Source organism: Micropterus dolomieu, linkage group LG23, assembly GCF_021292245.1.
Source record: "Micropterus dolomieu isolate WLL.071019.BEF.003 ecotype Adirondacks linkage group LG23, ASM2129224v1, whole genome shotgun sequence".
Taxonomy (NCBI): domain Eukaryota; kingdom Metazoa; phylum Chordata; class Actinopteri; order Centrarchiformes; family Centrarchidae; genus Micropterus; species Micropterus dolomieu.
The window spans coordinates 16,301,923-16,320,044 of NC_060172.1; the positions used below are offsets into that span (position 1 = coordinate 16,301,923).

Below are 18,122 nucleotides of genomic sequence, written 5' to 3' on the forward strand. Positions count from 1 at the left end.
ATATAGTGTACAGTGTAACAGAAAGCTTGTAGACATGCCTTACCTCTACAGGCTGTGAGGGGATCTTAAGTTTGGAAAGTGAGGCCTTGCTGTTGGACTTCATCTCTCCCATGGTGCTGCTGTGCGACTGTCCACTGTAGCTTTCTGCTTGTGAGCTCTTTGTTTCTGCCGTTTCCTGGCCGTCCATAGGCCGCACATACGCTGTGGGCTTCTGCTGCATGGAGCCGATCTTGGACATGAGAGATGGGGGAAAAGTCTGACTCGAGTGCTGTCCACTGGGGAAGGAGGTGTGAACCCGTGAGGGTGAGTCCCAGTTGGCCTCTTTGTCTCGCGGGGACTTGGAGCGATAGCGCTCCTTGCTGTGATGCTGCTCGGCAGACAAGGAGCTTCGCAAGTGGCTGTTGCTGCTGGAGGAACTCAGAGAGCCCTTGGCCGGACTCGATGTGTGTGACTTTGAGTGCTCTGACCCTCCACTGTGTTTACTAGACTTCTTTTCCCGCACCTCCCCTCCGTGTCTTTGGCTACTGCTGCTGCCACTGCTGCCTCCGTTGCCCCTCTGGCTGCCGTGCCCGCCCTGGAGTCCAGAGCGTTTCTGGGACCCGGATGAAGATCCACCTGCTGCAGGGCCCACGGGAGTCCACTTACTGCTCTGGCTGCTGCCACCGCTACCCACACCACGCTGATCCCCGCCAAACAAAGGTGGGCCCGATTTCTCCTCGGAGGAAGACGAGCTGTTAGAAGGTTTACCGCCAAGCTTTGGAAGTGTGTCACCAATCGGCTCTTTCATCTCGTCGTAATTGCCCAGCATGCTCTGAATACGGCTGGACAGTTTATCTTCCTTGCTGGACTGAAGAGAGAAGCAGAGAACGGGGAAAGAAGAGGTGGGGCAGAGGACAGAGGATGAAGACAAAATACAAAAAAAGAAAGCCACAGAGAAAGAAGAGACGAGAGAGAAGTCATTGAGAAGAAAATGAGAGAGAAATTAACAGCGAGAGCAGAGAGAAGGGAAGAGGGGGGAGAGAAAACAATCATTATGGGCACAAGTTCAAGACTTGGGTTAATTGCTTTCCATAAAAAAAAAAAAAACAAACAAAAAACACCACTTTGAAAATTTATCACTTCTATTAAAAAAAAAAAAAAAAAAAACTTAGTCACTAAAATATGCAAAATGAGCGTAACTGAAATGCATTTTCATCTGACAAAAGAAACAATTTAAATCCTACTTTTTAAATTTGACTGAACATTAACAAAGTAATCGAGAGCAGTCTAATGAGCCAATCACCAGTTAGCTTGTTCAAACTGGGCCCAGGTCAGTCCACTCCACACCCATCTGCGAACAGAGATAAGAGTCGACCCATAGTTCCAACACAGAGGTCAATCAATCACTTTGAGGCCACGAATTCCAGCCGACATGCATGCAATCAGCCCGTGACAAAAGTCTGTACAGAGTATTCAGTTTCACACGCGGCCTCAGACCTCTATTTTGTTTGACAGATTCACACCGAGGGTGAAGAAACACAAGCCCTTATCTGTAGCAGGAAGTGGGACTAGCTTGGTTGTAACATGCAATCCTCCACCTCCTGCTAGCATGGCCTGGCTCACACATGTGTGTAGAGGGTGAAGTGTGTTTAAAATAAAATATATATAAAAAAGTGTGAAACCTTTTAATAGAGCTCTTTTTGTCCACAGCAGCTTTCTCAGGAACCCATTTAGAAACCTGTGAACATTTACCTCAATGTTTGACGAAACCTTGCTTAAGTTTTGGTTTCTGCCCCACAAAAAGTGCTTTTTCCTGCTTTCCAACATCACTTCAAACAGCGCATTTCCACAACTGTGAAATACAAATAAAAAAACACTGATTGCCAACTGTCTACTAACTTTCAGATGCAATCTTTTTCCCACACAAAAACGACAAACTACACCATCAGATTTGATTCTGCTGCCTAATATTTGCGGTTGTTAGATAGCAAAATGCAGACAAATGTGCTTAATGGATTTTTGATTTAGAGTTAAGTCCTTTGCTTAGTTTCTGGGACTTGTTAGATGTTGGCAGAATTTGGTTTAATTTCCAGGCCTAATCATCATATATCCTTAATTTAAAACCAAAGGAACAACGTATTTATATAATGTGTATGTACTTTATCACCCAAATATATCAGAGTTCATTCTTGTGTTACCCCCCAAAAATCCAATATTGCGGGGCTCAAATTTTCAACAGATCATTTTGTGCTCTTCATGCTGTGCAGCTAAGTTACAAGTACGTGAACTCTGCACCATAAAAATGTTACTGCTTAGCTGGTCTACATCTGGGAGGCCACAGCTGCAGCTGCGTGCACACATGGCCTTTAATGCGGCACACAGTAAACTTCCACTTACTGGAGCATGACGGGGGGGGGGGGGGGGGGGGGGGGGGGGGGGGGGGGGGGGGGGGGGGAGTTAAACTGAAGCTTACATAAGGATCAGACAAGCAGGAGACGAGAGATCCAAAGTGTAGAAAAGCCAGTGACTTAAACAGTTGGCTTTTCTGCATTTCTTTGTAATATAGCATAGCATGCAACCCCCCCACACATTCATGAAGACAGAAGGACAAATATGCACAACAACATTATTTACTGCAAATTTTTTTTTTCCTGTGCAAAGGTCAAGGACTTATCCTTCTTCAGCTTTCACTTTGTTGTGGTCCAAAACACACAGGGCTGCACTCATCATTTACCTCTGGTACCCAATCTATTCCCAACCTGTCAGGACACATTCCTCACTGCTTCTTTGATGGCTAGCTCTCGCTAAGGAGAGGAGCCACTTACCTCTGCTCAAATCTGGTTAGCGGCAAAGATTAGACCAGTACAGAGAACTCAAATCCTCTTTACAATTAGACCGACCGGGCAGGAGATGGCTGGCCTACATCTGCGTGTGTCTATAAGCACAAGAGGAAGACAAGGGAGGAAAGGGGGAGGGAGGTGTGTTCTTATGTTTACCTACTTTGGTCGCACTCCACAACAGGTGCTGTCAATTCAACCTACACTCTTGTATTTTGTGTGGAGTTAGTCAATAGCGGACAGTAACAATGGTTATCTGACAGTTAACCATTGTTTAAGCTAAGCCTCAAATGTTTGGAAAAGCATCTGATATTGATTTTAATACCTATTATTAACGGAACCACATACTGTGTTGCACAAAATCCAGCCAATTACGTCTTGAAATTTGTGTGAGATCATCTCGATTAAAAGAAGGGCTGTCCTTGTCGGTAGAGCTCATTGAGACATGTCACATAAAACAGCTCCCGCATGGGTATAAAAAGACATCTTGCCCTATTTAGCGTTTGTCACACAAACCGTAAACTAAACCAAGACTGCAGGATCCAGAAGGTCATCACAAAACAAAAAGGGTTTTTTTTCCCCCGCGTCAACACACAAGTGTAGAAAGAGTGTTTCCGCCTTTGCCATAGAAGCCTGAAGGTAAACATTCAAGCTAAACAAGCAGAAGGCAGAGGTGTGATGATTCAAAAAAAAAAAAAAAAAAAAAATGCGATGACAAAACTGTATTGACATGGATGCTCCAGGTAGTAAGTGCAGTCCTCGCTTCCTGTCACTTTTACAAATTCCTCTAAACTGACTCATGAATTGAATGTCAAAACTGAATGTGAGGTTAACAAATTTACCACTTTGTAGGGTTCAGGAAAGAGAGGGGAATTCGCTGGAAAGGCCTCTCCTCCTCCTCCCTGCTGGATTTCTTGATTTCTCCTTTCTCTTTCTTTCATTCGGAGCACATTCCGGTCCTCACGGTTCATGTTGCTAATAACACAAACAGAACAACAACAAGTCAACATAAACACACGCTGAGGAGAGACAATAAACAGACTTCTTATCTCATGGCTTTCCAAGGATGGCTATTATAAAAATAAAAAAAAAAAGGGGGGGGTATTATGAATGTGGGACGTTCATAAAAGAAACACCTAACGAGTCTGTAGGAATTTACCTAAAACTTACTCTGGGTAAACAGTGACGTAACATAGCTTAAGAAGCATTAACACCTCAGTTCTCCTTCCTGCTATGATTTCTTGGTTCGTAAATTAATACCAACTAGTTCAAGTTTCCAACTATTCACAACGGATCATACAGTCAGGCTACCATCATCTACTCTCAACCTACTATTCACTTTTTTTTAAAGAAAACCACAAATTGGACCATAATTAGCAAAAACCCACACCCCAACAGAGGGGAGCACAGAGGTGACCTGTAGAGAAAGTAGTCCCTAATAGGCTTAGGCTAGTCTAGCCAATGTGCAGAAGCCTACTTCTACTGCAAATAATGTTCCAATGTTTACATACATTGAGAAGTTTATTTACTACACATTGTATGGTTGTTGGCTCCGCAAATATAATATTCAAACAGAAACGTTTGTATTTGACTCAAAAGCATACTAAATTTCACTACCACCACATGAAAAGAATATGAAAGTCTTCTCAGGAATATCATGAAGGTAAAACAGACTGTAATTCGGATTAAAAAAATAACCTACTGCTATAAAACTGCAGCTTGAAACTCTTATCTTCACACACCTCTCTTCACTTACTGTCCAGCTGAGCATAAAGTGTGCAGCGCAAACATTAAAGTAGAACGCTATTTGAGGATAGACCTGGAGATGTATGGATTCATGCCAGAGAAACAAATACCACCAAACGCATGAGCATGAAATAAATAAAATGTTTACTGCCAGAGGATACAATACAAGTCTGTTAATGAGTTTTTAAACAAATGGTAAAAACTTCACATAAAAAAAACAAAAAAAAAAAACACATCCTGTCACTTAATATTAAAACATGGGCATTTGGACAGAGCAAGTGTGACTTCGGTCTACTGTGCACCTCAGTTAATATAGAGCAACTATAGCGCTTTGAAACTGGAAAGCAGCAAATTATCAGCCAGGCGTGTCGCCTCCCGGTTTAAGTCGACAGCTTTAGGCTCTGCCAGTGACAACAATGATTTTAAGGCTGTTGACAGAGTGTGATTATGCAGCAACCACCCGGCCTCCTCTCAGATTACATACACAACACACAAGGGTGTTTTCAATCTTTACTATGTACGAGTAAAAATATGAAAAGAAACAGATGCGAAACGGATTTCAAACCAGGGGGAGAAAAGAAAAAACAACAAAAAAACACAAACAACAAACACCATACCCCCCCCACACACACACACACACGGGGAAGTCAAACAACACGTGAAAGGTATACAAACTAGGCTACATATTTGAGGCTATGAGCGTTTCCTGCAAAGAATAAACTCTTACTAGGGTGATTGATAGTCCTGATCAGTTTCCATGTAATGTTGAAGAATACAGCACTTGAGCAAAACAGTTATCTGCGAGTCAAAATAGTAATTTCCCAACCAACCTGCTTACGAAGTTTCTGCCTGTTTTACATCATCAGCAACACCCATGAGTCATCACTCATAACAGGTAACGTGATTTTACACGCTGCAGCTAGGCTACATTACACTAAAGCTCAGGGAGCGACCAAGGACATAACCACTGTGAGCTGTGTGACACACACAGACACACACACCATTAACACCAGCGTTATGAACAGAGGTGTAAAAGGAGAAGAAGAATCCATCCTCCAAACCTTCATCAACACCCCACCGTTATCATCTTTGGACTTTATTTGACTTACAGCACAGCTAATAACCAAGCTTAGGCTATACATTGTCAAAATCTAAACAACACTGTTAAGAGTTAAATGCAGAATAACAAACTTGCTACAAGTGAACACTGATTGCACTTTGTACAGACAACAAGTGTCTACCACAGCCAACCAGAGTGGAAGATTTACTCCAGCCACATTCTAGTAAATTCTGCTTAATGTCAGTTATTTTGCCTACTCTATCACCCAGCTGACAAGTACCAACTATCATTTGAAGCTCTTTCATGCTATAAATGTTGTCTGTGATTTAAGAAAAAGACAGTTTCATGCTCTGGAAATAAGGGTCTCTACATCTCTATTGGTTAGACAAATAATCAAACAACAATGAATATGTAGCAAGGGTGCATTCTGGTATGCTGGTACTACTTTTACATGTAAATGAGCCTGTCTATGTCAGTTTTGGAGTGGTGCTGAATGTGTGAATGGGCCACCGTTAGCACAGGACTATATTATCAAGTGTCCCAGGCACAGAATCCTTTGTTAACACTGCTCATGTCCATTCTGCCCTGCGAATTGACCTGATCTTTTTCCTCTGTTCCTCTTACCTTCTCTCTCTTTCACCCCCAACCGGTCGAGGCAGATGGCCGCCCACCCTGAGCCATGGTTCTGCTCGAGGTTTCTGCCTCTTAAAAGGATGTTTTTCCTTGCCTCTGTCGCCTAGTGCTTGCTCTTGGTGGGAACTGTTGGGCTTCTGTAAATAACATCACAGAGTACGGTCTAGACCTGCTCTTTTATGAAAAGCACTGTGAGATAACTTGTGATTTGGCGCTATATAAATAAAATTTAACCGAAAAATTTAATCCATTGGTTTTTATTAGTTGAACAGGAGGGTCCATCCTGTCATACTGTAGCTCAGCACTAATGAAAATCATCGAACAGCAGGCTCAACTGTCTGTTAGTGGTTTAAAAGATCCTGGAGAATAAATGCTCGTATTTACCAGCCAGCAGTTTGTTGTACTTTGTGCCTTTGCACAGTCAGAATAACTTAACTGACAAGTTCCTCAGTCTCTTTCAAGGAATGTATCTTGGTTAACATGGAGTTTAAACATAGGCTTCCTCTCCTATGTTGTTTTTCAAATATCAGTCTTGCACTCTTTATCAAAGGAAAAAAAGTTAAGTGTGCTTTGAGGTACCCCAGTGAAAGACAAAGTGAAAGATGTGTGGGGGTGACGTGATGTGCCTGTGTGAATATGGATCAAGCCTGAGCTCAATCTGTTTTTAAGGTGCTTTAGACCAGCCTCAAAACTCACACTAGATTATATGGAGAAGAAAACCAAAATGCATAGTACAACAATGCTTTTATATGAATATGAAAAGGTTACAACAGAACCTAATGCCTTTCTGTAGATATTTCCACCGATGTCACAAGAAATTTCCTATTATTTAGGAATAAAGCCACAAAAAAAGCCAATGCCAATCACCCAATGCAAGAAATCATAAACTTTGAGGATCAGTAAATATGAGTAGTTCTATAGAAAGCAAATGTTTCTAGATAAGAAAAAGTGGGGATGAACTTTGTATAAGAATCAAGAACCTGTCAAGAAATGCGCTTTACCTTTCAACTCAGCGATTCCTGAAAACCAGAAAAAGGACCATACGAATGCAGACAGTGTCCAAAATGAACACCCGTCAAGCGACAAATACGGGTAAATTTTGGATTTGGCAGAAAAATAAATTGGGGTCACCGGCCAGGTAGCAGGTAAACAGCAGGGCTAGGTTTACATTACGGTCAGTGAATCAAATCATAGCAGCTTAATTGTCTAACCGTGCCTCCATGGTTGGTTATGTTTCATATCAGTATATAAGCATAAAAACCGGAACAACAGACTTTAACATGATAACATAAAACAGCAGGGCTACAGCAGATGCCCACCGGAGAGCCTCTCTGAGCCACTAGCTCAACACAGGTACCACACAAACTCTTACAAAAGCACAATGAATGTGCTTCTACTGACGGTCAAAGTTCCAGCTGACCCTCTGTGTGTCCAGTGCAGACACGGAGAGTTGGACAGCAGCTGCTCATGGATGGTAAGCTCTGCCTACCAGCTCCATATGGCTGTTCCTGCTACGATGAGGGGCATCAGTCTGTCTGTCGGTGGTCAGCGTCTCCTTATCTCCCACATACCAGGTAGTGAGCAGGGTTTTGAGAACAGGGATGACAAAGACACATCTGATGATGAGGTGCAGGAACAGTATACGTTGATCCACTACATTGTTGCGCTTCACTGTTTTTATTTTTTCTTGAAAATGTTCAGAAAAAAAGTTATAAAATCGGATGTTAAAGTAGTGATTTGGATATTTGCACTTGGCCATAGTGTGATTTTGATAACATTTCGATTCATTGTGCAGCCCTACTTTAAAGTGACGCTAGAGATGGCTTTGCATACTGAAAACTTGGGAGGTAATTATTATTAGTCAAATAACACATGATGCTAATTTATGGCAAGTAAAAAAAAAACATTTGGGCTGGTAAATTCTCAGTTTACCTGCCATTGGCAGATGAGCCAAAATAATTCTTTTTGGACCGACTCTGGATACAAAGAAATTAAATCTCTGTGTGAAATAAATCTTATGCAATACAGGAAAGGATGTTCCTGGTCACAGTCATAATGCCCCAGAATCAGCTAACGCAAGGAGCCACACAGCGTCCCCAACTTACTTTCAAGGTGAATATCTACTTTTCTAAGCCAAGTATTGGGGGATTTTCTTTGCCAGTGGGGATTGCATATTTCTATTACAGGGCAGTAACAAAGAGGCCAAATAAAACAAACTCAGAAATTTTTTACCTGTGGCCTTCGGGAACACCACATACCAGCGCCGTATACTTTATCGGTCAGGTTTGGGAAAACAAGCCCGTCGCTCATTTGAATAGCAAATGTTACAAGTTTTCAGCCAAACCTGCATCTAAGGTCCAAACCCTGAGGTGGTGATCAATTGCTAACACAGTAAGGTAGGCAACGCATATAGCTTCAAAACAAGGGGGGGAAAGCATGCCTAAGCAAATAATTTCTTTGACAACACAAGCTTAAATTACTTTTTATTTAAGTGTAATGGTCTGCTATGTTTGCTGTAATCATTCAACAGTGTGCCAGACTGAAAAGGTGAAAGTCCGTAGAGTTGAAAAAGCACGTCACTCTACCTACATTAATCAGCTCATCACAACATAACATCCAGACCACGGCTTCAACACAATAGAAAAAAAAAAAGAAAAAGAAAAAAGGGGGAAGAACTGATGGTCATCTGAGCACACTGAATACATGACTGGGCTTCTGTGACACATTATGCACGGCCATCCAAAAAACATTTAGTGTTAGTATAGTATGGCTTGTAGGAGATAGTGAAAGTGATTTTACATCCCAGACACAGAGAGAAATGAGTAAAGCAGCCAACTAGCTGTGTATTTCTTACCCTGACTGAGAGGCCATGGCCCCAACCACTGAAACATTGGAAGGAGGAGGGTTCAGAGGATCTCCCAGGGATTCAGAAGTATTCTTGTCATGACTTGTCAGCCTAAATTTTTCTTTCAATGAAGACAACCTGGCCTTTTATTTTATTCCTAAATGTATCTGTGGGCGTCCAGCTGGAAGAGTGTAACTACACTTTCTTTACTCGACTCGAAAAAGGTACAGTGTATTTCCTTGGCGTGGTGACAAATCTGACTTTGCGAGAGAGGGGAGGCGACTGCTCGCTCTCGGGAGATACCACGTCAGATAACAGCAGGGGTAGTGACAGGCCAGGTGAAGTCTAAGGGAGCTGAAGCTTGTGTTTCTGTTTGTGGACTGTTCTGAGGTTTAAGCATGTGTGGAGAACATTCCTGGTTTATCTCCAGCTATGAGGAAAAACTGCCCAGCAAGTAAATCGCAGTAAAATAAATTCACCATATTAACTATTTAAAGGAGGTACTCAAGACAACAAAGCAAAGTGATGAAGCATTTGTAAAGACTACTGAAACACTATAAAACATCTATGTCTAAATGACTAATTACACCTTTAAGTATTAAATCAAAGAAGAGAGAGGGGGGAAAAGTCTAAAGCAGCTTATTACACCTTCTAACTAAAATTAAGATAAGTAAAATAAAGAGCCTTCCAACTATATTAATTTACAAAACAGCCAACTGGGGAGAACATCAGCAGGGAGGAAAAGAGCACTTATGGAGCAGTGAGAGGGAAACAAAATTTCACCTTTCTCTGAGAATGGAACAGTCCACCTCGTCCCATAAAAGGAGATGTTATTTTACACCACAGGACCTCGCCTCCATGTGATGTCACAGCCCTCCACAAGGCCCAGCCAATCAGGGCCCGTGTTTCCATCAACAACCTTCCTCCCTCCCTCCCCCACTATGCCGGAGCACAGGGCAAGGCAACTGTGCAGCCTGTTAAAGGGACAGCGCCAGTTTCCCAGCATGCAGGTTGTAACAAAAAAAAAAAAAGGGGGGGGGGGGGGGTGTTTCATCAGCTATATACCGTATGATGACACAGGCTGATAAATGTGTTATCATCACATGTTGCCAGGATTTTTTGAATCTAGTACAAAAACTGTCATGCCATTTAACTTCTGGTATCTCTCTCTGCAGATTTCCTGTTACATTTAGGGTTGATTTTAAAAATTTGATCACTTCTAAAAGCACACTTGGGTCTGGCTCCTTGATAGGTTAGATAACCACCAACGAACTGGTACACATCCTTTGGCAGGGGCCCTTCATGCTCTTTCCAAAGTTCAGCTTTATAGCTTAACATCTTTTAGAATCTGCGTGTAACTGTCTGAAAATCATTAAATTATATGTATATTTACCTAAGATTGTCATTGCATTTTTCCATATTGTAAGTTTAGTACTGCCACTTCTTATCTAAAATGTCTAATGTATGCCGTGAAAGAAGGGTTCACTCTTTCTTTCTCCCATTAAAATTTTCTATTTTGTGTGGAGTTTTCCTTGTCTAAATCAAAACTTTAAGGAGAGTGGGTGTTATATTTTGTTAAAGCCACGGAGACAAATTTTATAAATTTGTGATTTTGGGCAACACAAGTAAAAACCAACTTATGTACGTCTTGCTTTCTATACTTGCCCAACGCCCCCTACCACTTATTCACTTTCTTTTAAATCTTTATTATATAGTTCTCTCCTCAATGTCTTGGTCTTCTAGTATTGTCTGTCTGAATACGTTTTCTTTTAATTTATTGTTTTGACCACTTGGGAATATTGTTGCAATAAAAGTATAAAAATAATTATTATAGTCTCACAGGACATGTATGTCCATTTCAGAGATTCCATTTTGGGGAACATGCAGAACAATTTTGCTGGATCATCTCATCATTTTTATGATGTGCTTCCTTAGTACGGTGTCAGAAAAGTCCTGACTTGAAATGATAAAGTCCAGTCTTGGGAAACTCCCTTTGACTCAGTTCATAATCACTTCATTGTGACATTTTGAAATGCATAGCTTGTCTTCCGACATAGCCTAGTCATTAATGGAAACATTACTACTGCACTGAATTGAAAAGGGCTCTGTGTCTTTATGATCAGGGCTGATGCTTTTGGAAATACTGTACTGCTTTGAATAATTTAAATGTCATCCTGAATCTTTTTTAATCTCTCTTTCATACTTGCGTGGAGTAGTTAGTTAATAGAAGCAGACTAGTACTAATCAATAACAATGCTCATTAAGTAGAAAATGCAACAGAGCACCTACATAAAGCAATGTAATACCATTTTATTGGTATGATCTCAAATGGTCCCCATTTTGCTCTGAAGCACACCAAGTCATTTTCATGTTAATATTTGAGTACAAAGTTAGTACGGCATCATGTATGTGACTATACATGATGCCGTACTAACTTTCTTACTTATGTTTGTACAACATCCAAAAACTGTCATCTGTAAAAGAGTACTTGATAATGTAAATGAACAACAAGTTCTCAGTAATATGCAGCCAGTGCCACCTCCCCTGGTGCTTTTGAAGCAAACCTGCTGACAGCAGGCATTCCAGAGGGAGTGTCCATTCAAATGCTGCAAACTTGCCTCATATAAAGCAGCTGTTTGGGGAAGAGTGCGGTCAAAAGAAAAATGAATAAATAACACATGCCCGCTAGGACAAGGACTATCAAAAATGGCCAACAAAAATATGTGGTTTAAATTAACACTCCCATATAATCTAATAGAGTTCTTGAGGAAGCACAAAATAGTAGAAACATTATCTCATTCACACAGTAATGAGGGGTAATGAATATGAAAATTCTCTGTGTGCCTTTTATGTCAAAGTATTTCGTTTGGCATTATTGTTTGAGGAAGACAATTAGGATTAAGTTTGAGTATTCAGAATTCTTCAGGTCCTGCTTCAGTAAAATCCTTCAATATTTCTATGTGACTTTAGATTAGCTCCAATTAACATATCAAAACAAGACTAAATCTTGATTGGCGTGTTCTCTAAACAACTGTTTATATCCTTTCATTCAGGCAGGTTTGAAGCCTTTGCACTGACTCACTGGCTGGAATGTCTCCACTCAGCAGGCGTGCATTATTTGAATCGGAGGGAGCTGGTGGCATTTACCAATCAGGGTTCAGTGCTGTGACTGTCCTGTACTTAAAAACTAATTAGTAACATATCAATTCAGCAGTGTTTTTATATTTGACATCAAGCAAACCTGTTTGCTGAGAGGTGTTGTTCTCAATGAATGAATACAACCCTCTTGAGGTCATCCGCACTCTCACCTACCTTCTGTGTCTCACTCTAATTTAATTATCAAAAAAAGCCTAAAAACAAAATCTGAAAAAACTTGGCGCCAATCTCTCAATGTGCATTTTGAAAACTACATTTAAAAAACTAACTGAAAAAACAAAATATCAGACACAGGAAAAAGGACAACATGTTATAAAACTTATTTCTATTGTCCCAAAGAAGCTCAAGACATTCATGAAAAAAAAAAAAAAAAAAAAACACAATCATGAATCTCAAAAGCACATCAGCACAATTTAATAAATAACTCCTACATCAAAACACAAGAACCGCTAAAGTAACAATGTCATTTCACATTTTGTTATAAATCCATTACCCTGTGCATTAAGATTGATTTCTTTACCTTTACCAACTTAGTGTGTCTCTTAAACCACCTGGAATGTTTATTTGGACTTGAAATTAATGTCAAAATGAGCGAAGTAAGAAAATGCTCTCATTTTCAGCTTTGACACAAATAAACACAATGTCCACTTACTTTTTTTCCGTTAGTGGAACGTGACACATGACCCTCAATTATGTTTCCAAAAGAACCTGCGTCATTCAAGCTCTTTAATGTGCAACCAAGCTTGCCAAGAGGCTTGTACTTTGTCTTTTTTTGCATGACCCTCTTCACCCACATCTCAACTATGGTAAGATTTTTAACAATTTACAGTCACACCCTTGGCTTTGATTCAATAATGACTCATCATATATATAGTGCATGAGGCAACTACAGTTTAAACTTGGCATGTTCCAGTATGTTCCCTACAGTTAGATCACCTGGGATACCTGCATCAGTCGAAATTTGTGCCTGCATTTGCCAACGTCTTGTTAAAATTCTTAGTGAACAGTGAATTCATCCAGAAGTGATGAGTAAAAAAAAAAAAAGCCTCACAAGCAGATTTATGGAACGAAAGACGAATACATCTGATGTTTCACAAAAATGTCGCAAAATATATGCACAATCTGAGAGGTCTCCCCTAATAAAGCCTGTAAGCACATCATTATTATGGTTTTAATTCAATTTGGTTAATTTGGGAGTAGCAGCCATTTTGTGAACGTGTGAGTGATGGACTACCTAATTGACTGGCTTCATACTGCAAAAAGGTCCATGTCAACGATTTAAATCAATCTTTCATGTGTACTTTACACACTTATTGTTCATTAAGCTAGTTGAGGAAATTTCTTAAACTTGACATCCCTAAGCCTAACACAAAAGAAACACTTGACATGTGAAACCCATCTTGGCTTGGTTGTACAGTCAGGCCTTCTTTAGCCTGAACGATTAATGCTTACCTATATGAAAACCCTTAATAGCCCAATACACAAATTAACCGTTCATCAGTTGGGGTAATTCTACAAACAAATATAACCCAGCTGAAACACGCACCTAAGCAATTAAAACTGAGGAGTCATGCAGCATATACAGCGCCAACATGCAGCAGTCGTTCCTAGTCATGTGATAACAAGAAAAGTCAATCCTATTGGAGGAGTCATAGGAATTCCTGTATTCTGTAATAGCTTTTTTTTCTCCATAAGAAAATCAGTCACAATCTTATTACTCAGAGGTCTGGGCTAAATTTGACATTGGAATATCTGCCTGCCTAGACATAGAAAAACACAGTAATCTATAGTTTACTACTCTGAACCTCTTAATAAACCTTTGCACTACACAGAACAGGCGCTGTGATACATGCTGTGGCCAAATGTGAGTGTGGATGAAGAGACCAGTTGATGAAAAATAAAACAGTGCGATTCATTAATTCGGTTCTTTGGTTGCATCTATGTATTACATATATAATATCTTGTTGTACATCTAATTTCAACCTTCTGGATCCATCTCGCTATGTGGGATTTTTACTGTTTTACTGAGCCGTTTGTTATCAGCCGCAGAGCACTAAACCCTGCTCTGACAATGGTGTGCCACTGAATTTCAACACTATTCTTCAGAAGTATTACTACTGAAATAGACCATGACTGACGTTATAATTTCCAGAACAACATTATGGAGCAGTATCTCAAAGCACTGATGTATGCCAGATCTGTGAAATTAAAATGGCCTTAATAAACTTCACCTCCACTGGACTATATACCCACATGAGAGCTTAACTCACATCCTAGGGAACAAAAGCTGAAGAACAGATGCATGAGGTCAGGACACAGTGAGTAGCATATTTTTCTGCTGTGTGAGCAATAGCACGGAGGGATAAAAAAAGAGCTGCTGATGTCTGATTAGATTGGGGCTAATTAAACTGGCATACTCTGAAAGAGCCTTCAAACAACTTACTTTCAACAAGCTTCTCTTTGTAAAGGAAATAAGATTTGATTATAAACTTGCAGGCATTAGCCGGAGACAATTAGATGTTACTTTTTCCAGCCAGCTAAAGCACACTGCACTACTACCACAATGTACAATGGATGTGTGAAGGCCAGAAAAAACATGCACCCATTCCTCTGTCTGGAATGGACAAACAAGTCACCATATCATCTCAACAGAACATTTGCCTTTTGCTTGGCTACAGAGGAAACAGTTAATGCTAAAGCCACAGAGCAAAACCTAAACAGGAAGTGAAGAGGATTTCACAGTGAGCTGCGTCACAGGGAGCGCAAGAAGACAGCACAGATCTTTATCTGCAAGAATGTACTGACCATGTTTACATGGACTGCCTTAGTTATAATAGTATTTAAATTAGGTTCTTCACCAGCTCATTTCACTGCTGAACATCTTTTTTTTTTTTTAAAGGCCGTGTGCAACATTATGAGTTTAAGCTTTAACAGTTCAAAATAACAGTGTGAAACGTCTCATGGTGATGGTTAAAGTTGATATGATGTTGATTTAAAGTCATAGCCTGTCGCCACATCAAGCATCACTTTCCCTTCAGTATTTCAAACTAAGTTTATGACATATTGCCATCATTGTACACCCTTCATGCAAGTTTGGCAAAGGCATTACACTTTGAGCTGCTTTTTTTTTTTTTTTTTTATTCTATACATGGGAGTAGATTAAAATGGTATATTTCATCAAACTGTTTGATTGCCTCACAAAATATTGTTAAAAAAATCCAAATAAGAGGCATACTATAGTTAAACAATTTTCATGTTTTACAGCCATTGTGCGTACTCAGACTGAGCTTATTTCCATTAGTGTATTCAGAAAACTTTCACATGGCAATTTATTTTACAGATTGATGCCTTAATCTGGTAAGTACTGCTGGCTCATGCCACCGTCTAAAAGAGTAGGGAGATATTTTCTCTGTCTTAACCAAACATGATCATCACTCCGGTATGTCCACATGAAAATAAGACACTCAGTATACTTTAACTGCACCCACAACTTCAACAGCTTATCAAATTCAAATTAGCTTTATTGGCATGAATGTATGTACCTATCTACCACCTGACTACCGATGTTGTTCCAGTTCACAGCTACCTGCCATAAAAGAGTTCATGACCTTAGGCCTCCCCCACCATGATGTGTCAAACAAGTCGACTGCTCTGCCCATGTCGCCATGTGCCAAGGTTATCCTTCTAAATATATACACACATGTAACCAGTGATGTTCCTAACTAACTTGAGAGTTACTCTGGACTTATGATGTATTGGCCCTTCCCCCAACTGTGGCACGTAAAATGGCTTCCTAGAAAAGCATATCAGCTGTCCTTTTGCTAGACCAAAGCTAGGCACCTAGGCTATTCTGTTGCCTTTCTACGCTACAGTAATGAAATTACAGTCATTGGGATTTTGGTTTAAGACTACTAGGAATGGCACTGAGAGTAATCTGATAATAAATGCAGGATACGATGTGCGGAGGCTACAGGACAACAAACCAAAAGTTTTGCTAGTCTAACTGTGAGGAAACCCAGGCGACTATTATGGGCCTAGGATTAGTTAAAATGTGCTCTTTAAAAAGGTAGAGAAACTGTAAGCAAGTAAAATAAACGTTTCTCGTATTTGAACTATCCAGCTTTAAGATTTTAGCTAGAGTGAAGTCACGGATCTGAATGGGATATCTGAACAGTTATTTCCATGGTAAAACAACTGAGCAGCTCCTGTTCATCTGCACTCATGAATCTCGAAACAATTATCTCGTAGTCGATAACATAAATTGGTAACAGTTAGCAAACTTAAGGCGTGTAAATTATGTCAACCATGGGCTAAACACAGAAAACAAACATTAGACGTCATGACCTGTGTTAGCTAACACTACACGAACGAAAACATGCTCACTATCACTACGATGTTTGTCTTACTTTTCAGACGGACAGCCACCGCACGAATAAAAGTGACATTTAGCGTTATCATTTCATGGATCAATGTTTATAATCATCAGAACCCAAAAGTAGCTACAAGGTCTAACGTTACCCATTTAGCAAGAGGCTAACACTCTACCTACAGGACCTACCTGCATCTTTGCTTTAGCATTAACGTTGGCTAGCCAAATCTGCTAGTAGCGTTTGGAGGCTAGGCTAGCGGCTAACTAGCTATGAAACCATTGACATTTTCTGCGGTATTTTAAATTAACATTCACTCCAAATGTCACATACACATTAAAAACATTTAAACATCAATTAACGCCATTGGTGATATTCGGCATCCTTACCTCTTGTCTTCTTTTTAGGCCCAAACCATTCTAGCTATTGGAAAGCTCTTTTCTCTTTGTCTTTTCCACTTCCAGTTACACGCAAAATGGACTCAGCAAAACGCTTAACAGCTAAAATACTAAAAGCAAATGGATGGTCTCCATCTTTTTCTTAAAACGCAACTGCACATCGAGCGGAAAACCAAATAAAATCATTTTGTCTCTCGTTCATGTTGTTATTCCTGAATAGAAGTGACTGATAGGTAAGGCTGCTAGCTAAGTTATGTAGCCAGCAGGTACCACAGACAGGACTGGATGCATGGATGGCAGCAAGCGGTGCTGCCTTCAGTTGCTGTCGGAAATATCTTAAACTAACCACCTATCTATACCAAGTAAACATAATAGAGAAGTTAATTTTTTTTTGTAAACGTGACAGAGATAGTTGATGCTTTTGGAACACTATGGACAATGGGCCATTTCAAAACAGCACTGGCTGTAGCTTTTAGTTGGTTTACACAACTTGAGAGAAATTGCTCTTTTGACAGCTTACCGATCACCGACACTGGAGTTGAGTCAAATGTGGTAAACATTTTCTTAGGGCACTTTCACAGTACCAGCGCGGCATTTAATGGTAATTCCCACATGTTGTGAATGCAACATTGCTGTGACGCACAGGTTACTCAGACCTGACGTTCAGGACGTTTCATTTTTCCCTGCTGTGATAAGTGATATCCAATTAAAAATATATATTTTTAAAATGGATCAGTTGTCACCTGGTTGACACGCGTCTTTTGGGTTATAAATAAATACAAAATGACTGTAAAGTCAGTTACAGTCATTTTGATTTCTACCTATCAGCTTCAAACCTTTGGCATGCTTCAATGTATTTATGAGTTCAACTAGAAAGTGCTTGTAAGCAGCAAGAGATCTGCCCATTTATGGCTTTCAGGCACACTTGACACAGTGGATTAAAAAGGTTAACAAACTTTAGAGAGAAAAAAAATCAGACACATAATCAATCAATAAACTATTCCACAAAAAGATTAGTAGTTGCAGCTGCACATGCAACACATACTTGGATGACTAGGCCGTAGCACTATGGATAGTTTTGTGGTTTCCCAACGAAGGTTA

General features: G+C 40.1%; 2 protein-coding genes across 12 annotated transcripts in view; one reads left to right on the forward strand and one right to left on the reverse strand.

Moving 5' to 3' along the window:
* Positions 1-17,282, reverse strand: part of aff4 (AF4/FMR2 family, member 4) — a 31,914-nt gene extending 14,632 nt beyond the window's left edge. For 4 of the 9 annotated variants that reach the window (XM_046039187.1, XM_046039186.1, XM_046039185.1 and 1 more), the window contains exons 1-3: positions 17,013-17,282; positions 3,659-3,791; positions 44-847 (exon numbers count right to left, since the gene is read on the reverse strand). In XM_046039187.1, coding sequence (XP_045895143.1) covers positions 44-847; positions 3,659-3,787 — 933 coding nt within the window. In that variant the 5' untranslated portion in view covers positions 3,788-3,791; positions 17,013-17,282. Of the gene's footprint in view, positions 1-43; positions 848-1,282; positions 1,331-3,658; positions 3,792-17,012 lie in introns of those variants that run through there. The other 5 variants (XM_046039189.1, XM_046039191.1, XM_046039188.1 and 2 more) reach the window with 5 other exon arrangements.
* The window catches only part of LOC123962813 (rho GTPase-activating protein 26-like), a 243,930-nt gene that overhangs the window by 173,090 nt on the left and 52,718 nt on the right, over positions 1-18,122 (forward strand). The window lies entirely within an intron of this gene.